The sequence below is a fragment of the Nomascus leucogenys genome, chromosome 22a, assembly GCF_006542625.1.
Source record: "Nomascus leucogenys isolate Asia chromosome 22a, Asia_NLE_v1, whole genome shotgun sequence".
In the NCBI taxonomy this organism is placed as follows: domain Eukaryota; kingdom Metazoa; phylum Chordata; class Mammalia; order Primates; family Hylobatidae; genus Nomascus; species Nomascus leucogenys.
In genome coordinates this window covers 103,333,216-103,353,568 of record NC_044402.1, presented here as the reverse complement: position 1 = coordinate 103,353,568, position 20,353 = coordinate 103,333,216, and the positions used below count along the sequence as shown (strand labels likewise).

Here is a 20,353-nt window from a genome sequence, read left to right as displayed (position 1 = left end):
GATCACGAGGTCAGGAGATCGAGGCCATCCTGACTAACACGGTGGAACCCCGTCTCTACTAAAAACACAAAAAATTAGCCAGGCGTGGTGGCAGGCGCCTGTAGTCCCAGCTACTTGGGAGGCTGAAGCAGGAGAATGGTGTGATCCAAGGAGGCGGAGCTTGCAGTGAGCTGAGATTGAGCCACTGCACTCCAGCCTGGGAGATAGACTCCGTCTCAAGAAAAAAAAAAAACACATTAGTTTGAATATATTTGATATTTATAATTCTGTATTATTTCCCTTAATATTATTTATAAAATGTCACCTGTCATTCAAAGAAGAAACAAATTCGTCCTTTAATAGGCCAGGCATGGTGGCTTATGCCTGTAATCCTACCACTTTGGGAGGGAAGGGGCGAGGATTCTTTGAGCCCAGGAGTTCAAAACCAGCCTAGGCAACATAGTGAGATGCTGTCTCTACAAAAATTAAAAAATTAGCTATCCATGGTGGTGTGACCTATAGTCCAGCTACTTGAGCCTGAAGCAGGAGGATCACTTGTGCCTGGGAGGTCGAGGGTGCGATGAACTATGATCGCACCACTGCACTCTAGCCTGGGTAACAGAGTGATACCCTGTCTCAAAATAATAATAATACTAGGAATAGTAAATTTGAAATTTTGGAGCATTTTTTTTTCCTTGTGAGTATAGTGGGTTTTTTGTTGTTTTTGCTGTTGTTGTTTTAAGAAACAAGGTCCTCTGTTGCCTGGGCTGGAATGTTAGTGGTGCAGTCATGACTCACTGCAGCCTCGAACTCCTGGGCTCAAGCAATCCTCCCACCCCCATGTGTATCTTCTTTCTTTCTTTCTTTCTTTATTTTTAGAGATTGAGGCTTGAACTCCTGGGCTTAGGTGATCCTCTTGCCCTAGCCTTCTGAGTAGCAGGGACTACAGGCAGGTGCCACCACATGTGGCAAATTTTTAAATTTTTTGTAGAGACGTGGTCTCACTGTGTTCCCCAAGGTAGTCTTGAACTCCTGGCCTCAAGCAGTTCTCCCGCCTCAGCCTCCCAGAGTGTTAGAATTACAGGTGTGAGCCACTGTACCTAGCCCCCACGAGTATCTTCATGAAACATTTTACATCCAAAAACTCACTACTTAAGACTAATTGGATCAAAGTGTTTACCAGTTGGAAAAATCTTATGACATAAGTCTACATTATAAAATGTGTTTAAAGAATTACAATTTAATTATTTTTATGTATATACATAAGCTCTTACTGCCTAAGAATTCTTTCCAAATATAAGTCCTAGGGCTACTTGAATAATTTGTAATATACAATTAATGTGTTGTCCTTTAAAAACTTTTAATTTTCTTTAATAGGTAAAACTGTATCCCTTTCAAACTTATATATCTTGGCAGATGCTTTATAGAAAGTACAACAGCATATTGTGTCTCGACCAAATTTAAATGATAGCTTTTAATGTTTTAATATACTGTATAGTAGTATAGTAGTGAAACAATGTTGGTCCCTTTACTAACTCTCAATGCAAGTTAACTGCTCACCCATAATTCCTTTTGTAATGAAAATCGTTAGTATTTAATTAGGTTTAGCTATGATGTGAAATAATTATATTTACTTATGTTTTCTTGTCTTTTTCTCTCCTTTTACACAGCTACTTCTGAGTGGAGGAGCAGACAATAAATTGTATTCTTACAGATATTCACCTACTACTTCCCATGTTGGGGCATGAAAGTGAACAATAATTTGACTATAGAGATTATTTCTGTAAATGAAATTGGTAGAGAACCATGAAATTACATAGATGCAGATGCAGAAAGCAGCCTTTTGAAGTTTATATAATGTTTTCACCCTTCATAACAGCTCACGTATCACTTTTTCTTGTTTTGTATTTATAATAAGATAGGTTGTGTTTATAAAATACAAACTGTGGCATGCATTCTCTATACAAACTTGAAATTAAACTGAGTTTTGCATTTCTCTTTAAAGGTATTGGTTTGAATTCAGATTTGCTTTTTTATTTTTATTTGGTTTTTTTTTTTTTTTTTGAGATGGAGTCTTGTTCTGTTGCCTAGGCTGGAGTGCAGTGGCGCAATCTCAACTCACTGCAACCTCCACTTCCTAAGTTCAATCAATTCTCCTGTCTCAACCTCCCAAGTAGCTGGGATTACAGGCACACACCACCATGTCCTGCTAATTTTTGTATTTTTAGTAGAGACGGGGTTTTGCCATGTTGGCCAGGCTGGTCTTGAACTCCTGACCTCAGGTGATCTGCCCGCCTCAGCCTCCCAAAGTGCTGGTATTACAGGCATGAGCCACCGTGCCTGGCCGAATTAAGATTTGTTTTTGAAATGCTGTAAAAGGTTATATTGGAAATCCAGTAATTAATTGTTGAGATTTTTATTTCTGTTAGAGACTTAGATTTTTTTAAGTTAGCTATTTTAAAAAAGCATTCAAAAAGATTAATGAAAATTGTAGTAGAGAAAAAGTTAGAAATTTAGTTCCTTTTGGCAGAATAAATGTTCAAGAAAATTAGGCTGTGAGGGTATTCAGAACATTAAGAAAAATGTAGGCTGGGCACGGTGGCTCACACCTGTAGTACCAGCACATTGGGAGGCCGAGGCAGGTGGATCACCTGAGGTCAGGAGTTTGAGACCACCCTGGCCAACATGTCAAAACCCTGTCTCTGCTAAAACTACAAAAATTAGCTTGGGTATGGTGGCAACCGCCTGTAATCCCAGCTACTTGGGAGGCGGAGGCAGGAGAATTGCTTGAACCCGGGAGGCAGAGGTTGTAGTGAGCTGAGATTGTGCCACTGCACTCCAGCCTGGGTGACAGAGCAAGACTGTGTCTCAACAACAATAACAAAATGTTGATTCGGCAGGGCACGGTGGGTCATGCCTGTAATTCCAGCACTTTGGGTGGCCAGGGCGGCTCACCTGAGGTCAGGGGTTCGAGACCAGCCTGACCAACATGGTGAAACCTTGTCTCTACTAAAAAAAAAAAAAAAAAATCCAAAAATAAATTAGCCAGGTGTGGTGGCGCACTCCTGTGGTCCCAACTACTTGGGAGGCTGAGGCAGGAGAATTGCTTGAACCCGGGAGGTGGAGGTTGCAGTGAGCCGAGATCATACCACTGTACTCCAGCCTGGGCAGCAGAGCCAGACTGCATCTCAAAATAAAAAAAAGTAGATTGCCAATTTTTGAAGAATTCATCAAGATATTTTAAGGAAGGCACTTTATATTAAATATATGTCAGATCCTTTAGAAACTGCATACAGTTGGCCGGGCACAGTGGCTCACGCCTGTAATGCCAGCACTTCGGGAGGCCGAGGCGGGCGGATTGCCTGAGCTCAGGAGTTCAAGACCATCCTGGGCAACACAGTGAAATCTCGTCTCTAATAAAATAGAAAAAATTAGCTGGGTGTGGCAGCATATGCCTGTAGTCCCAGCTACTCGGGAGGCTGAGGCAGGCGAATTGCTTGAACCCGAGAGGCAGAGGGTGCAGTGAGCTGAGATTATGCCACTGCATTTCAGCCTGGGCGACAGAGCGAGACTCTGTCTCAAAAAAAAAATTGCATTGCATACAGTTTTCACTGTAACCTCCTAATCTTTCCTCATGTGTAGATAAGAATAAATTATTTAGACAAAACCTTTCATCAGTATTAAACATTCTACAGATTTTATGGTATCATTAGCATTTATCTTTATGCATGTGTTATATAAAAATATTTAAAGTAAGTGTAGTTTTAAAATGTTATTTCCATCATTAATGGATTGATACTCCTTAAGTAAAGCATTCACAACCTTTTAGTAATATTTGGGAAATATGTTTGGTCTCATTATTAGATGGTATTACATCTCAAATGATGTTCCTGTTGCAGAAGTCTGCGAAACAATATCTATACTTGGCTGCAATTGAGAGCTAAACAGTGTATTGAATGTATTGAACCAGTTAGGAGTTTAGTTCTCTGTAGAAAACCAGAGGTGGTCCAGGGCTGGTGTAGTTTTTGTTCCACATTCCTTAGGATCCTAGGCTCCCTCCATCCCTGGGATGTGGTCCTCATTTTCACATAGACCAAGAGCTAGAGCTCCAGTTATCATTTCTTAAAGTATATTTTAATGCCAAAAAAGTGAATAAAGGTGGCCAGAAAATTCATGCACAGAATCCTTGTTTTTCTCGTTTTGTGATGATTGGTGTAAGTTTTATTGTATTTGTAGTGTCTGGAAATCTTCTAACTTTGAGAGGACAAAGATGAATTCTTAGTCCTGTTTTGGATGGTCTTCGAATGATCCTTAAGGGCAGTTATTTAAAATGTCTTTCTTAACTCACCCAACCTGGGCTGACCGAGTGTAGTCTGTATGAACTAGATGGTTAAAGTAAAAGTAAAGAAGCCTATATATCAGATGCAGTAGACAAAAAAAAAAAAATGGCATCCGGAACCAGTCCCCACCTATTCCCAATCCTGGTTCCACAGCAGAATACATTCATAGTTCAGGCATTCTTCCTTGGGATAGATACAATGTAAGTGACCAAGTCTCTTGGACAAGTATTGTTTCTGATCAATCCCTGCCAAACTCCTTTCCATGGTTAACTCAGGTGGTTAGATCTTACTCCCTGAACAGAAGGAATATGAGAGGTCAAAACATGCCTAGACTATTCAGTCCTCTTATATTGCTCTGCACCCTTTCCCTCAAAAGCCGTGAGACCTTTCAATGGTCCCAGTTCCTCTACCAGAACACCAGAGATGCCTGCTTTACATGGGCTTATATGCTCCCAAGAATCACTTGGATAAATGAGTGGTGCTGCTTTCCCATGGTTGGGTAAAAGCTAGGAACCTGACAATACAGTGCTCAGAACCTGCTGACCAGTACTAGTTATGCTGTCTTGCCATAGTAGTGCAGTTCTTTAAAGTGTTGATACTTGCTCTCTTACCAGGTTTTTTTTTTGTTTTTATGTCGAGACAGGGTCTCACTATGTCACCCATACTGGAGTACAATGGTGTAATCTTGGCTTACTGCAACCTCCACCTTCTGGGCTCAAGCTGGCCTCCCACCTCAGCCTTCCAAGTAGCTGGGACCACACCCAGTCAATTTTTTATTTTTTATTTATTTATTTATTTTTATTATTACTTTTTTTGTAGAGATAGGGTTTCGCCATGTTGCCCATGCTGGTCTTGAACTCCTGGGCTCAAGCTATCTGTCCACCTGGACCTCCCAAAGTGCTGAGATTACAGGCATGAGCCACCGCACCCAGCCCAAATAAAGTTTTAAGAAATTACTTGGCTAGGCATGGTGGCTCACGCCTTTGTAGAAAAACATAGCTTTTCTATGAGAAGATGATCAATATTTTCTTTTCCTTTGAATTTGGAATTACCATTTTGGAACTGTTGTCAACAATGCATAATAATACATCAGAATGCTTCCTAGTATAATATTGGAGAAAGAACAAACAAAAGTTTAAATTGATATAAAATGCACATAATTGAACAAGCAACCCTGCAAAAAAAAAAATACTATCTGGGAATTTCTGATAATAACGCTGAAATCTGTTCACACAGTCTAAAGTTCTTTTGATATATCATAGTTTTGAAAAAAAGGTAACAGTTTACAATATATAACAAATATAAGGAAAATACTAAATTTTTTGAAAGATACTAGTTTTTATTTTTGTTCATTTTTTAGAGACAGGGTCTCACTATGTTGCCCAAGCTAGAGTGCAGCAGCCGGATTATAGCTCACTGCAGCCTCTAACTCCCAGACTCAAGGGATCCTCCCACCTCATCCTCCTAACTAGGACCACAGGCGCATGTCACCACATCTGGCTGATTTTAAAATTTTTTGTGGAGACAGTCTTGCTGTGTTGCCCAGGCTGGTTATGAACTCTTGGCCTCAGGCAGTCCTCATGCCTCAACCTCCCTAAGTGCTGGGATTATAGGCAAGCCACTGTGCCTGGCCAAAAATACTGATTTTTAATAGATATTACTATGGCTCCTATTCTTACAGGAAAAAATATGACATTTTAAGACTATATGCAAGGGATATTCCAATAATATCTTTTTTATTTAAAAAGCCACTAATTAGAATCAGATTTCATTAGGCAAGTGAAATCCAGATTTTACTAGCCAGAAACTGCCAGGTGTAGAAACTAAAATGTAGAACATTTTAGTCACTTCATTGTTGACATTTTTGACTATCATAGATTAAGTATCAAACACAATAATAGTATTTTGTTATATGAACCAAATGTATCTCTTTTTACGAGACATAGTCTAGCTCTGCCATCCAGGTTCAGCTCCTGGGTTCAAGGGATCCTCCTGCCCCAGCTTCCTGAGTACGTACCTCGGAGTACAATTGAATGCTGCCACACCCAGCTAATTTTTTTATTTTCGTGGAGATGGAGTCTTGCTGTGTTGCCCAGGCTGGACTCCAACTCCTGACCTCAAGCAATCATCTCACCTTGGCCTCAAAAGTGCTAGGATTACAGGCATGAGCCACTGCATCCATCCTGAACCAAATATATCTTTATAACTTAGGAGAGAAACTTTTTTGGCTGATTGGTTTTATAGAATTAAACCTAATGTTTGTTCTAATAGCAGTTCCATTGATTTGCAGATGTGAGGAAGTAAATTTTTTTCTTGCAGTGTCTATCAAAGTAACAAGGAAACTATATCCTACCATAATAATCCTCTACAGGTAATAAATTATTTGCATTTTATAGGAGAGAAAAATATATGTTAAAGTTTTTGAACAGTCACACAGGCAGGAAATAAATGGCAGTGAATTTGAACTTGGACTCACCTTGGACAAGCTCTTAACTGGTATATATTTTGTCAATCTTATGTCGTTCATAAGAATGATGTTTTTATAAATGGAAAGAATGAGTGTGGAAGTGTCTTCACTTACCTAACAGAAAGGTTATATGTGGCTGGGCGCCGTGGCTAACGCCTGTCGTCCCAACACTTTGGGAGGCTGAGGCGGGCATATCACCTGAGGTCGGGAGTTCAGGAATAGCCTGACCAACATGGAGAAACCCCGTCTCTACTAAAAATACAAAATTAGCCAGGCATGGTGGCGCATGCCTGTAATCCCAGCTACTCGGGAGGCTGAGGCAGAAGAATTGCTTGAACCCAGGAGGCGGAGGTTGTGGTGAGCCAAGATCGCGCCATTGCACTGCATCCTGGGCAACAAGAGCGAAACTCCGTCTCAAAAAAAAAAAAAAAAGTAATATGTAAATTTAAGTGACATTTATGAGTACGAATTACAATAATATGTTCACCTTTGCATTTTTTTGCCTTTAAAATTAATTTCAATTTTAGTGTACCACTAAACGTATTACTGTAATAGTATATAAATGTATACTTTAAAGATCAATTTCTGTATATTCTAATAGGAATTGTATATAAGCAAAAATGAATTTTAGAAATTACCCTATTATTCATGTAATTATGTCATTCATGTTATTTAAAGGAAACCGCAATCCAGACAGGTTAAGTACCTAGTGTGAAGGTATGTAACCAATTAATGGAGCTGGGCAACATACATCTGAGTAATAAAGACTACAAATAAAGTATCTTGTTAGGAACAATCTGATGCAAAGTTTAGAAACATGTCAAACAATTCTATGTATAGTTAGTGAAAGTGTAATAACGTGCCTGAGACTTAATACCAGATGAAGTTCAATGGTTGTTTCAGGGGGAGGAAATAATTTTTAAAACGATGTCTGTAACATTTCACATTTATAATCATCGTAATAATTCTAATTCTAGAATTGGGTCTAATTCTAATACTGTGTCTAGCTTTACTGGAATAAACAGAAATGTAGTAGGGAAGAGACAGAATGTTTAGCTTGCAGTATGTAAGTAATTACTCATGTGCGTATCTGGGAAGATAGCTCTCCATGGCCCTGCTGTCACTGACCTATTATGCTTCTCCTGACGTCTTTGGTAAAATCCAACAGATTACAAAGAAACTGGAATGCCTTGAAGAAATGGAGCTTTTTGTATGATGTCACATTCAATAGACCTCTAATCCTTAGTAAAACAGTACAAAACAGTAGAATAATTTTTAGTGTTTTCTAATATCAACTGAGGTTTTATTTCAGAGATTAACCAGAGGTTTGCACAAAAACAAAAGTGAAGACCATTAGTATTTAAAGAAACTAAGACTCTAGGTTTGGATCCCATTTGTGGAGCCCCACATTCCAAGTCATCTAATGTTCTTGTCTAGTTAGCTTGTAAAAGTCTACAATGGAGGAAAATCCCCTTTTTTTCCCTTAGTATAAATGTGTTATATGTTGATAGAAAGTTAAATAACAGTTCGATAAATGTACTTCTAAATGAAATTTAAAAGTACTTTAAAGGTGTTAAATTATTTCACTTTCTAAAGAGGTTTTATGCAACACTAAAATGTAATGACTGAGCTGCCTCCTTTTGTTAAGAGACTGGTGCAAGTGGAGTCTCGCTGTGTCACCCAGGCTGGAGTGTAGTGGCACAATCTTGGCTCGCAACTTCTGCCTCCTGGGTTCAAGCGATTGTCGTGCCTCAGCCTCCCAAGTAGCTGGGATTACAGGTGCATGCCACCACATGTGGCTAATTTTTGAATTTTTAGTAGAAACGGTTTCACCATGTTGGCCAGGCTGTTCTCAAACTCCTGACCACAAGTGCTCTGCTTGCCTCAGTCTCCCAAAGTGCTGGGATTATAGGCGTGAACTACCATGCTCTTCCTAGTGCAAGCCATTTAAACATTGTATCCAACAGCTAAAGAAAGAATTCATTCCACAGGCATTTATGAAATATGAGAGACTTGACTCCTGTCCAGTAGAAGCATCAGCAGCCAGCTCTACATTATTTTCTGATACTATTCCTACACTGTGCCACCGTGTTTCCTTAGCGACTTGTGAAGAAAAAGTGATTATATGAAGTGTAAATACTACACTTCATTGATGGCTTGGAGATACTGTGTATCCTTCTGTAATTTTACCCAGTTAAGTGAATAAAAGCAACAGGCGCGGCCCGTAGCCACTAGTCTGACTTCCTGGTGTGTTCCTTGGAGGACTTTAGTCGGCCTCAGATTGAGCTGAAGAAGATATTAGTTTACTGTTCCCTTGACTTAAAACTTCATCTTGTTGAAACAAACATTTTCTAACATACCGCAAGAACTTTACCATGGGGCATAGTAAAATTTGAAAGTCATTTCACTTGCCATGTTATTTATTCCTTGGTGAGAAAGATCTGTTCTCTTCAGATATTTTATAATGTATCCTTCAGTTGTGAATTAGCTATCTTCGTTTCATTTCGTTCATTGGTGGACTCAGCATTCATTCAGGACCTAGTTTGTATTAGGCACTGTGCTAGGTGCTAAGGCTGCAGAAATGCGTAAGGGTGGAGCAGCTTTGAAGCAGCTCAGCACCTAATGGGGAAGACAGGCAGGAGATCATTACAGCCAGAGAGCAGTATGCCCCTTAGGAGAAATGCCTCATTTAGTAAGATTCAGGAAAGCCATCCCAAGGAAATAGGTCAACCACTCATGTTTGCCAAACGCTAATTTTTACCCTTCTGAGGAAAGTTGTAGACTCCTCAAAAAACAAAATTTTGCACATAATCTCAGGTATTTGCCTATTCCTTGAAATCCAAATATCTCAGGGTAAAAAGTCTAAAGACATTTAATGTTTTCAGTCCAAATTAACCCTCTGTAGCTTGCCACTTTTCCTATTAAAAGTATACTTTCCAGGTTAAGGTGAGTATTTTGTACTGTTAATATTCTAGAACCTCGGCCGGGCGCGGTGGCTCACGCCTGTAATCCCAGTACTTTGGAAGGCCGAGGCGGGCGGATCACGAGGTCAGGAGATCGAGACCATCCTAGCTAATAGGGTGAAACCCCCGACTCTACTAAAAATACAAAAAATTAGCTGGGCGTGGTGGTGGGCCACTGTAGTCCCAGCTACTTGGGAGGCTGAGGCAGGAGAATGGCGTGAACCCGGGAGGCGGAGCTTGCAGTGAGCCGAGATCGCGCCACTGCACTCCAGCCTGGGCGACAGAGAGAGACTCCGTCTCAAAAAAAATAAATTATAGAACCTCACCCCATCTTTGTCATCATACAGATTTTAATTATCACCTCGAGTGTTAGCCTTTTAATTCTTTGCTAGCCTATGTGTCGCAGTTGTAATTAATAATTCATATTCTGCTGTTTTAGAAAAGTTCTTTTAAGTTTTGGAGTCACCTTTAAAAAGAATGCAGTTTGAATTTATTAAATTATCTCCTACTAGTGGTAAATAGTTTTGCCTTCCTTTTTTTTTCCTGAGACTTTCAGGATCCGGTTTTACCTTTTACTGTTGAAGATTCATCATAAACATTATGGATATGGACGTGTGCATTTGAGATTGGTTATGAACAGTTGTTAACTTAGACCTCTTTAAACCTTTAACGCGGGAGTTAAATACAGCGGGCGAACGCTTTCCGCGTCCGGAGCACTGGTGCTAAGGAGCCGCCCCAGAAGGCCCGGCAGGTCCGGGGGTGGGGGTGCTCGGAGGGAGCCGGGAGGGCCACGGGTCAATGCCTTCCACTTCCCCACGCCACAGCGAGCTCACACTCAGCTCCTCGTGATGTTCTGACCGGCTTGGTGTTTGTCATTTCACTTTATTAAGTAAAGAGGAAATCGGGAAAGGAGGAATAGAGAGGGTCCCCGAGTTCATTCAAGAGCAGACCGAGAGATGCTTCGGTCCCGAGTCCGGCCGGTGGCGGGGTCAGGCCGGCGCCCGAGGGGGGGCGAACGCGGACGCCGCCAGGTCGCGCGGTTTAAATCTCCCGCCTCCCGCAACGGGAGCCTGACACCTCCACGCACTGGTGCGGAGGGGCACTGGCTGCCGAAGGGCCCGGAGTCGGCGCGGGGCTCGCGGGCGGTGGCCGGAACGGGTGCCGGGACGGATCCCCGCGCGGCCGAACGCGACTCGAGGCGGCGGAGGAGCGGCGCCGGTAAGCGTCTGCGGCCTCCCCTCCGCCCCTCTTCCCCTTCAGGCGGCAGTCAAGCCCGGAGACCAAATCCCGGGTTCCCATGGCGACGCCGGGAGGCGGGGGCGCGGCGGGAGGCTCCGGCCACACGCGCGCGCGGCTTCTCGGGGCCTTGGTGGCCTCCTCGGTTCTCTCGGGGACCCCGGCCGCTGTCTGCGGCCTTCTCCCAGGCGACGCCCTGCTCGGGGTTCTGCCGGCCTCCCCCCAAGCAAAACCCGCAAGGAGCAGTTTCTGGCGCGGCTAGGTCCCCTGCGGCCGAAGGGCGCCTCCCTGCCACGCTCGCTGTAGTGAAGGAGCGCGGCAGCCTGGGGCTCGTTTGGATGATTTCCCTCGGCGGTGGAGGTCGCTCCTAATAGAGGCGGCGGCCAATCACCTAAACAGCCCTCAGGTGCTTCCCTGCTGACCTCTTTTTAACGTGGTGCTTATTTTTATTTCGCTATTATTTTGTAATGGGAATGTCTTCCTTAGAAACTAATTGGCAACCGATGGATGAAAGCAAAACATAGTAAATGTGCGGTTTGAGCTGAACTGCAGAATGCACGGGCCCGCGAGGGGCTCCGCGCACAGATCCTGCTCCCTAGGCCGGGAACCTGGCCCCACGGCACAGATCTGGCTCCTGGAAACGCGCGTCAGCTGATCAGGTGCCCAGGTGATGTCAGTGGTCAGATACCTGATGCTCTAAGGAAGACAGAGGGGGAAAGCGGGGAGTCCATCCTGGCAGCTCACCCGCGATGCTGAGGCGTTGCTAGTAGAGGGGGTGGAATCATTTTTCGTGTAATAGATGATCTTGATGCACACAGCATAAAAGCTGTTATAAACTATGGTTCTCTGTAAAATAGATTGTTGGGAAGATAACATTTTTCCATGGTTTTGATTTTTCCCAAAAGTATTTATGTATTGATTTATTTGGTTCTGACTCAGGCGACGTACTGTAAGACGATATTACTTTAATCATCTTCACATCAGTATTTATGGAATAGCCACAGGTGCCTCATCCTTTAGTAGGAGTTAATTATATATTTACTGGCCGAGTAAACATCTCCGAATGGTATGTATGTATTTTTATGTGACCAAAATTTTAAATCGTTTAGTATTTGTTATCTGTGTCTATCATAGCCAGTATTCTTTGAAATCTCTTTATTTAATAGTTCAGAATGATTGTTTATCTAGTCGTTGAAACAGCTATGTGGAAGGCAGTGTTCTAATTACCAGTTTAATTTTAGAGTTAGAAGGGTGCTCAGAGATCAGCCAGTCCAAAGAGGAAAAATTGCAAATATGAGACTGGTGGAAAAAGTAGGATGCCATATCTTTATTATAAATATCATAAAAATATAAAACAAAGTTTATACCAGTTATGGAACTAGGACCAGATATCAAAATATTAGATACAAAATGGATAATATACTGTCTTGTTCTACTATACTGCCAAACTTTGTGATTTCATTGTGTGATTCTATATTTACCTTTTTTCTGTACTTTTATACTTTAGCTTTTTCAGTACTCCCTGTGCTTCCTTTAAAATTTTATTCTTTTTATATTCTTTAACAACAACAGATGGGATATGTGAGTTTTAAATATATCTGTAACTGGAAAGATTTCCTTGTTCAAAGTAGATTTTGTTATTTAATAATATTCTTATTACCCTGTTCCATTTTGTCTATTTTTCATTCATCACTTAAGGTTTGTGTTTTTTTCGGAAATCAAAATTTTCAAACTTGTGCTTGGATCCAGTATTCACCATTAAAAGTTAGTCACCTTTTATGTATCTCATTATTATTTTGCCATTATTGACTCACTTGCATGTAACACTAGGGTTTTAAAATTCCTTTTTTAATTTAGTTGAGATAAAAAAATAAAGACTAAAGTAACACAATATTTATATTTACAGAGGCCAACATTAACAACTGTTAACATTTTGTTGTATTTCTTTCTAGTATTTTTTTAGATAAGGAAATAAAACATTTCCAATAAAGCTGAAGTCTCATCCCACCCATCCGTAACCAGGTACTCAACATCATGAGTTGGTATCTGTGTTTCGTGTTTTTTAAATTATATTTTATACGTGTCTATTATTGCATGTGTTTTTAAATTTTAAATAAGTTACATCATATTGCATATAGCCTGCACTTGTGTTTTTCACTCAGTGTTATTTTATTTTATTTTATTTCTTATTTTATTTTATTTTTTTGAGACGGAGTCTCACTCTGTTGCCCAGGCTGGAGTGCAGTGGTGCGATCTCGGCTCACTGCAAGCTCCGCCTCCCGGGTTCCTGCCATTCTCCTGCCTCTGCCTCCCAAGTAGCTGGGACTACAGGTGCCCGCCACCACGCCTGGCTAATTTTTTGTATTTTTAGTAGAGTCAGGGTTTCACCGTGTTAGCCAGGATGGTCTCGATCTCCTGACCTCGTGATCCGCCCACCTCGGCCTCCCAAAGTACTGGGATTACAGGCGTGACCCACCACGCCTGGCCTCACTCAGTATTATTTTAAAAATTGATTTGGATTGATATTGATAGTTTTAGCCACTGACGTATTTGTTTTAAAGGTTTTTTGTTGTTGTTGTTCTTGTTGTTTTGAGACGGAGTCTTGCTCTGTCACCCAGGCTGGAGTGCAGTGGCGCGATCTCAGCTCACTGCAACCTCTGCCTCCTGGGTTCAAGAGATTCTTCTGTCTCAGCCTCCCAAGTAGCTGGGACTACAAGCACATGCCATCACGCCCAGCTAATTTTCTTATTTTTAGTAGAGATGGGGGTTTTACCATATTGTTCAGGCTGGTCTTGAACTCCTGACCTTAAGTGATCCACCCGCCTCAGCCTCCCAAATTGCTGGGATTACAGGCGTGAGCCACCGCACCCGGCCTTAATTGTTTTATATAGTATTCTGTCATATGAATATACTACATTTTTATCTGTATAGCTTTTTATTAATATACTTAGATTGTTTCTAGTTTTTTATTACAATGCTAAAATAAGTAGACATTCATTTGGTAAATACTTATTGAGTATCTACTGTGTGTCTTGCACTGTTTGCTCACAAACAGATGAAAATCTCTGCCCACATAAAGGTTTAAATACCTAGCAGTAGAATTGCTAGGTCATGAAGTAGGAGCATGTTTAGTTTTATGAGAAACTGCCAGACCATTTTCCAGAATGGTTATACTATCTAATGCTTTCATCAGCAATATATGAGTTCCAGTTACTCACATTCTCACCAATTTTGGTGTTGTCAGTCTTTGTCATTTACGCTATTATCGTGGATGTGTATTGGTGTATCATTGTGAGTTGAGAATTCATTCCTGCTCTTGCTTTTGTCAAAAGTTTTTTTTTTTTGAGGGGATATTCAGATAATATACAATTAGCCTTTTTTTTTTTTCTTTTTTACTTTGGCTAAACAAACCCAAACAACCATTTCGAAGTGTACAATTCAGTGATATTTATTGTTTTCACAATGTTGTGAGATCACCAGCTCTCTCTAGTTTGAAAACGTTTTCATCGCCCCATGAAAACACTCCTTATTAATTACTTGGTCTGTAGTTTTTTTGTTGCTGAGTGGTATTCCATTGCGCAATATACTATAATTTGTTTATTCACCTGTTAATAGATATTCTAATTTTTGGCTATTTTGAATAAAGCTGGTAAGAACATTTACAGGTCTTTGGGCATATTTTTCATTTATCTTGGGTAAATACATAAGAATACAATTGCTGGATTGTGTGCGTTTCCAAGAAACTCAATTTTTTCTGAAGTGGTTATACCCATTTTATATTCCCACGACTAATGTATGAAGGTTCCAGTTGTTCCTCATTGTTGTCAGCACTTTGAATTGACAGATTGGTTGTTAGCAAGATCAAATGGGGGTGTGCTGATATCTCTTTGTGGTTTTAATTTTTGTTTCCCTGATGAATAATGTTGTTGAATGTATTTTTATATGCTTAATGGCCACTAGTATACAGTCATACACTGCATAAAGGTGTTTTGGTCAATGATGGACCACAGATATGATAGTAGTCACATAAGATTGTAATAGCATATTTTTATTGTACCGTTTCAGTGGTTAGACATGTTTAGATACACAAATACTTACCATCATTGTGTTGCAGTTGCCTACAGTATTCAGTACTGTAATATGCTGTACAGGTTTGTAGCCTGGGAGCAATAGCCCCTAGGGATGTGGTAGGCTTCTAACATCTAGGTTTGTATAAGTACATTCTATGATGTTCTCACAATGATTAAAATCACCTAATGACACATTTCTCAGAACATATCCCCACAGTTAAGCAATGCATGACTCTATATGAATATCTTCTGTTAGTTTGCTCAAATAAAAATTTATCTATTAAAATGAGATTTTCTTATTACTCAGTTGTAACTATTCTTCATATATTCAGAACACAGGTCTGTTCATATGTGTGTGTGTAGGTATCAAAAGTTTCTTCCAAACTTTTCATTTTCTGACTTGTGTTTTTCAAACAGCAATTTTAAATTTTGGTGAAATCTAACTTCTTTATTTTTTTTCTTTTATAATGCATGTTTTATTTTATTTTTATTTATTTATTTATTTATTTATTTGAGACAGAATCTCGCTCTGTCGCCCAGGCTGGAATGCAGTGGCGCGCTCTCTGCTCACTGCGAGCTCTGCCTCCCGGGTTCACGCCATTCTCCTGCCCCAGCCTCCCGAGTAGCTGGGACTACAGGCGCCCGCCACCGTGCCCGGCTAATTTTTTGTATTTTTAGTAGAGACGGGGTTTCACCGTGCTAGCCAGGATGGTCTTGATCTCCTGACCTTGTGATCCACCCGCCTCGGCCTCCCAAAGTGCTGGGATTACAGGCGTGAGCCACCGTGCCCGGCCATTATAATGCATGTTTTAAATAGTCTAAGAAATCATTGTCTGCCCCAAGGTTGCAAAGATTTTTTCTTCTGGGAATTTTACAGTTTTTTGAGACGGAGTCTCGCTCTGTTGCCCAGGCTGGAGTGCAGTGGCATGATCTCGGCCCACTGCAACCTCCGACTCCTAGGTTCAAGCAATTCTCCTGCCTCAGCCTCCTGAATAGTTGGGACTACAGGCACCTGCCACCTCGCCCAGCTAATTTTTTGTATTTTTAATAGAGACGGGGTTTCACCATATTGGCCAGACTGGTCTCGAACTCCTGACCTTGTGATTCACCCACCTTGGCTTCCCAAAGTGCTAGGATTACACGTGTGAGCTACCGCGCCTAGCCGGGAGTTTTACAGTTTTAAATTTTACATTTAAGTCTGTTACACACTTTGAATTACTCTTTGTAAATGATGTTAATTAAGAGTTGAGCAATTCTTTTGACATATGGATATCTGGTTGTCCTTGTATTGTCTGTTAAAAGTCAATCCTTTCCACCAGTGAATTGCTTTGGCACCTCTGTTAGTCCATTTTGCGTTACTATAAAGGAATACCTGAGACTACGTAATTTATAAAGAAAAGCAGTTTATTTGGCTCACAGTTCTGCAGGCTGTACAAGAAGCATGGTGCAGCATCTGCATCTGATGAGGACCTCAAGTTTCTTCCATCATGGAGGAAGGTGTAGGGGGAGCAGGCGTCGCATGGTGAGAGAGGGAAGAGGGCCACACTTTGTTAAACAGCCAGCTCTCACGTGAACTTATAGAGTAAGAACTCACTCATCACCAAGCCATTCGTGAGGAATCTGCCCCCATGACCTCCCAGAAGGCCCAACCTCCAATATTAGGGATCACATATCAACATGAAATTTGGAGGGGACAAACATACAAACTATGTCAGTGCCCTTGTCAAAAATCATTTGGTTGTATATTTATGGATCTATTTCTATGTGTTCTTTAATTTTTCTCAGCAAAGTGCTAATAGTTTTTAATAGCACTGTGGTACATATTTCACTGAATTTGTTACTAAATATTTCGTGACTTTGAATGTTATTAAAAATGAGAGTGGATTTTAAATTCCACTTTCTAAGCTGGGTGTGGTGGCTCACACCTATAATCCCAGCACTTTGGAAGCCTAGGTGAGGGGAATGACTTGAGGCCAGGAGTATGAGACCAACCTGGGCAACATAGGGAGACTCCATCTCTACAAAAAAAAAAAAAAATTTACTTCCTAATTGTTTGCTACTAATATATAGAAATGTGATACATTTGTTTTACATTGTCTAATTCACTAATTGCTGAATTTGCTCAGATCTGTTGCATTAGATCTAGTAGATTTTTTAAAGATTCTTTAGGATTTTTTGCATACATAATTATGTCACCCGTGAATAAAGACATCTTTGCCTTTTCCGTTTAAATGTGGAAGTGGTGTGACCAGTCATCTTTGCCTCTTTCCCAATATTAAAGGAAAATATTCATTATTTCACAGTTAAGTATGATGTTAGCTGTGTGGGTTTTTTTGTTGCTATTTTTTTTTTTTTTTTCGGGATGGAGTCTTGCTTTGTCACCCAGGCTGGAGAACAGTGGTGCACTCTCGGCTCACTGCAACCACCGCCTCCTGGTTCAAGCTGTTCTTCTGCCTCAGCCTCCCGAGTAGCTGGGATTACAGGAGTGCACCACCATGCCCGGCTAATTTTTGTATTTTTAGTAGAGACGAGGTTTCACCATGTTTGCTAGGCTGGTCTTGAACCCCTGACCTCAAGTGATCTGCCCGCCTCAGCCTTCCAGAGTGCTGGGATTACAGACGTGAGCCACCATGCCCGGCCAAAGAGAAGATTTTTTTTTTTTTTTTTTTTTAAAGACAGAGTCTCACCCTGTCGTCCAGGCTGGAATGCAGTGGTGTGATCTCGGCTTACTGCAACCTCCACCTCCTGGATTCAAGCAATTCTCCTGCCTCAGCCTCCTGAGTGGCTGGGATTACAGGCAGACACCACCATACCCAGCTGATTTTTGTATTTTTTAGTAGAGGCAGGGTTTCTCTATTGGCCAGGCTGATCTCCAACCCCTGACCTCAGGTGATGCACCTGCCTCAGCCTCCCGAAGTGCTGGGATTACAGGCGTGAGCCTCTGTGCCCAGCCACACTTGGCTAATTTTGGTATTTTTTGTAGAGATGGAGTTTCACCATGTTGGCCAGGCTCCTCTGGAACTCCTGATCTCAGGTGATCCACCCACACCAGCCTCCCAAGGTTCTGGGATTACCGGCCTGAGCCACCGCACCTGGCCCATAGACTGATTTTGAAATGCTAAACAAATCTTGCATCCCTGGCATAAATTCCACCTAGTTAGTCATGTTTTATCCATATGTATATATATATACATATACATACATATACACTCACATACTACTCTATTAGATTTGTTAGGATTTTGCGAAGGGTTTCTGCATTCATATTTAATAAAAATATTGATCTGTAATAATCTTTTCTTGTAATGTCTGGTTTTGAGGGCAAAGTTATGCTGGCTCATAAAATGAGTTGGGAACTATTCTTTCCTCTTCTACTCTATGAAAGAGTAAGTTTGGTTACATCCTAAATGTTTGACCGAATTCAGCAGTGAAGCCATCTGGTTCTGAAAGGGTTTTGTTTGTTTGTTTTTTTGTTTTCATGGGATTTAAAAAATTATTACTTTTTAAAATGAGTATAAGATAACATGGATGATCTCTTTCTTTCTTGTGTTAGTTTTTGGTAAGTTGCATTTTTCAAGGAATTTGTCCATTTAACTTAAGTTGTAGAATCTTTTGGCATAAAGTTGTTAAAAATATACCTTTCTTAATCTTTTAATGTCTGTAGGATCTATAGTGATGTTCCTTCCTTTATTTCTAATATTGCTCATTTATGTTTTTCTTTCTTTGTTGATCAGTCTTACTAGAAGCTTCTTAAATTTAATAATTTTTTCAAATCAACCCATTTTTAACTTTAATTTTCTTATTTATCCATTCTCTATTTACTGACTTATTTTTATTTCTTCTACCTGGGGTTTAATTTGCTCCTCTTTTTCTAACTTCTTAAGGTGGAAGCATAAATACTTGATTTTATACCTTTTTTTCTTTTTTTATTGAGATGGACTCTCACTCTGTCACCCAGGCTGGAGTGCAGTGGTATGTTCTCGGCTCATTGCAACCTCTGCCTCCCAGGTTCAACTGATTGTCCTGCCTCAGCCTCCCAAGTAGCTGGGATTACAGGTGCTCGCCACCACACCCGGCTAATTTTTGTATTTTTAGTAGAGGTGGGGTTTCACCATGTTGGCCAGGCTGGTCTCAAACTCCTGACCTCAAGTGATCTGCCTGCCTCAGCCTCCCAAAGTGTTGGGATTACAGGCGTGAGCCACTGTGCCGGCCCTTTTTTTCTAATGTAGATACTTAAAGCTGTAAGCTTTTCTCTAATCATGCTTTAGTTGAATTCCATGACTTTGGGTATGTTTTTATTATCATTGAGTTTAAAATATTTTAAAATTCCTCTCTGATTTCTTTGACCCTTTATTTATTTATTTATTTATATTTATTCTTTTTTTTTTTGAGATGAAGTCTCACTCTTGTTGCCTATGCTGGAGTGCAATGGTGCAATCTCAACTCACTGCAACCTCCGCCTCTCGGGTTCAAGAGATTCTCCTGCCTCAGCCTCCCGAGTAGCTGGGATTACAGGCACCTGCCACCATGCCTGACTAATTTTTGTATTTTTAGTAGAGACAGGATTTCACCATGTTGGCCAGGCTGGTCTCGAACTCCTGACCTCAGGCGATCCACCCACCTTGGCCTCCCAAAGCGCTGGGATTACAGGCATGAGCCACCACACCTGGCCTATTTATTTAGATATATGTTATTTCCAAATATTTGGGAATTTTCTAGATATCCAATTGCTATTGATTTCTGTTAAAACCTTTTTACTTTTTTTATAGAGATGGAATCTTTCTATGTTACCCAGCCTGGAGCACAGTGGCATGATCATTGCTCACTCCCTGCAGGCTCACACTTCCTGGGCTCAAGCAATCCTCCCACCTCAGCCTCCAAAGTCGCTTACACTACAGGCGTGTGCCACCACTTCTGGCTTTTTTTTTTTTTTTTTTTTTTTTTTTTTTGTAGAAATGGGGTCTTACTGTGTTGCTCAGACAGGTCTCAAACTCCTGGCCTCAAGCAATCCTGCTTCACCCTCCTGAGTCACTGGGATTACAAATGGGAGCTACAACACCTGGTTTCTATTGATTTCTAAAGTAGTAATATTGTAGTCCAAGAATGTTATCTGTGTTATTTCAATACTTTTATTTTTCTGCCTAGCATATGGTCTGTTTCAGTGAATCTTCCAGTTACCCTTAGGGAAAAATAATGTATTCTGCTCTTGGTGGGTGGACTGGTGTATAAATGTCAATTAGGTCAAGTTGGTTAAAAGTGTTGCTCAAAAAAAAAAGGAATGGGGGAGTGGGGGAGTTG

At 40.8% G+C, this 20,353-nt stretch overlaps 2 protein-coding genes across 6 annotated transcripts in view; both read left to right on the top strand.

Moving 5' to 3' along the window:
• Positions 1-4,425, top strand: part of WDR12 (WD repeat domain 12) — a 35,234-nt gene extending 30,809 nt beyond the window's left edge. For 2 of the 3 annotated variants that reach the window (XM_030802744.1, XM_030802743.1), the window contains one exon: positions 1,650-1,987. In XM_030802744.1, the coding sequence (XP_030658604.1) occupies positions 1,650-1,727 (78 nt within the window). In that variant the 3' untranslated portion in view covers positions 1,728-1,987. Of the gene's footprint in view, positions 1-1,649 lie in introns of all 3 variants that reach the window. The other variant, XM_030802742.1, reaches the window with a different exon arrangement.
• Positions 4,426-10,597: 6,172 nt separating this feature from the next.
• ICA1L (islet cell autoantigen 1 like) overlaps positions 10,598-20,353 on the top strand; it is a 90,501-nt gene continuing 80,745 nt past the window's right edge. The window contains exons 1-2 of one of the 3 annotated variants that reach the window (XM_030802782.1): positions 11,687-12,051; positions 12,938-13,007. The gene's annotated coding sequence lies outside the window, so the exon portion shown is untranslated. The other 2 variants (XM_030802784.1, XM_030802783.1) reach the window with 2 other exon arrangements.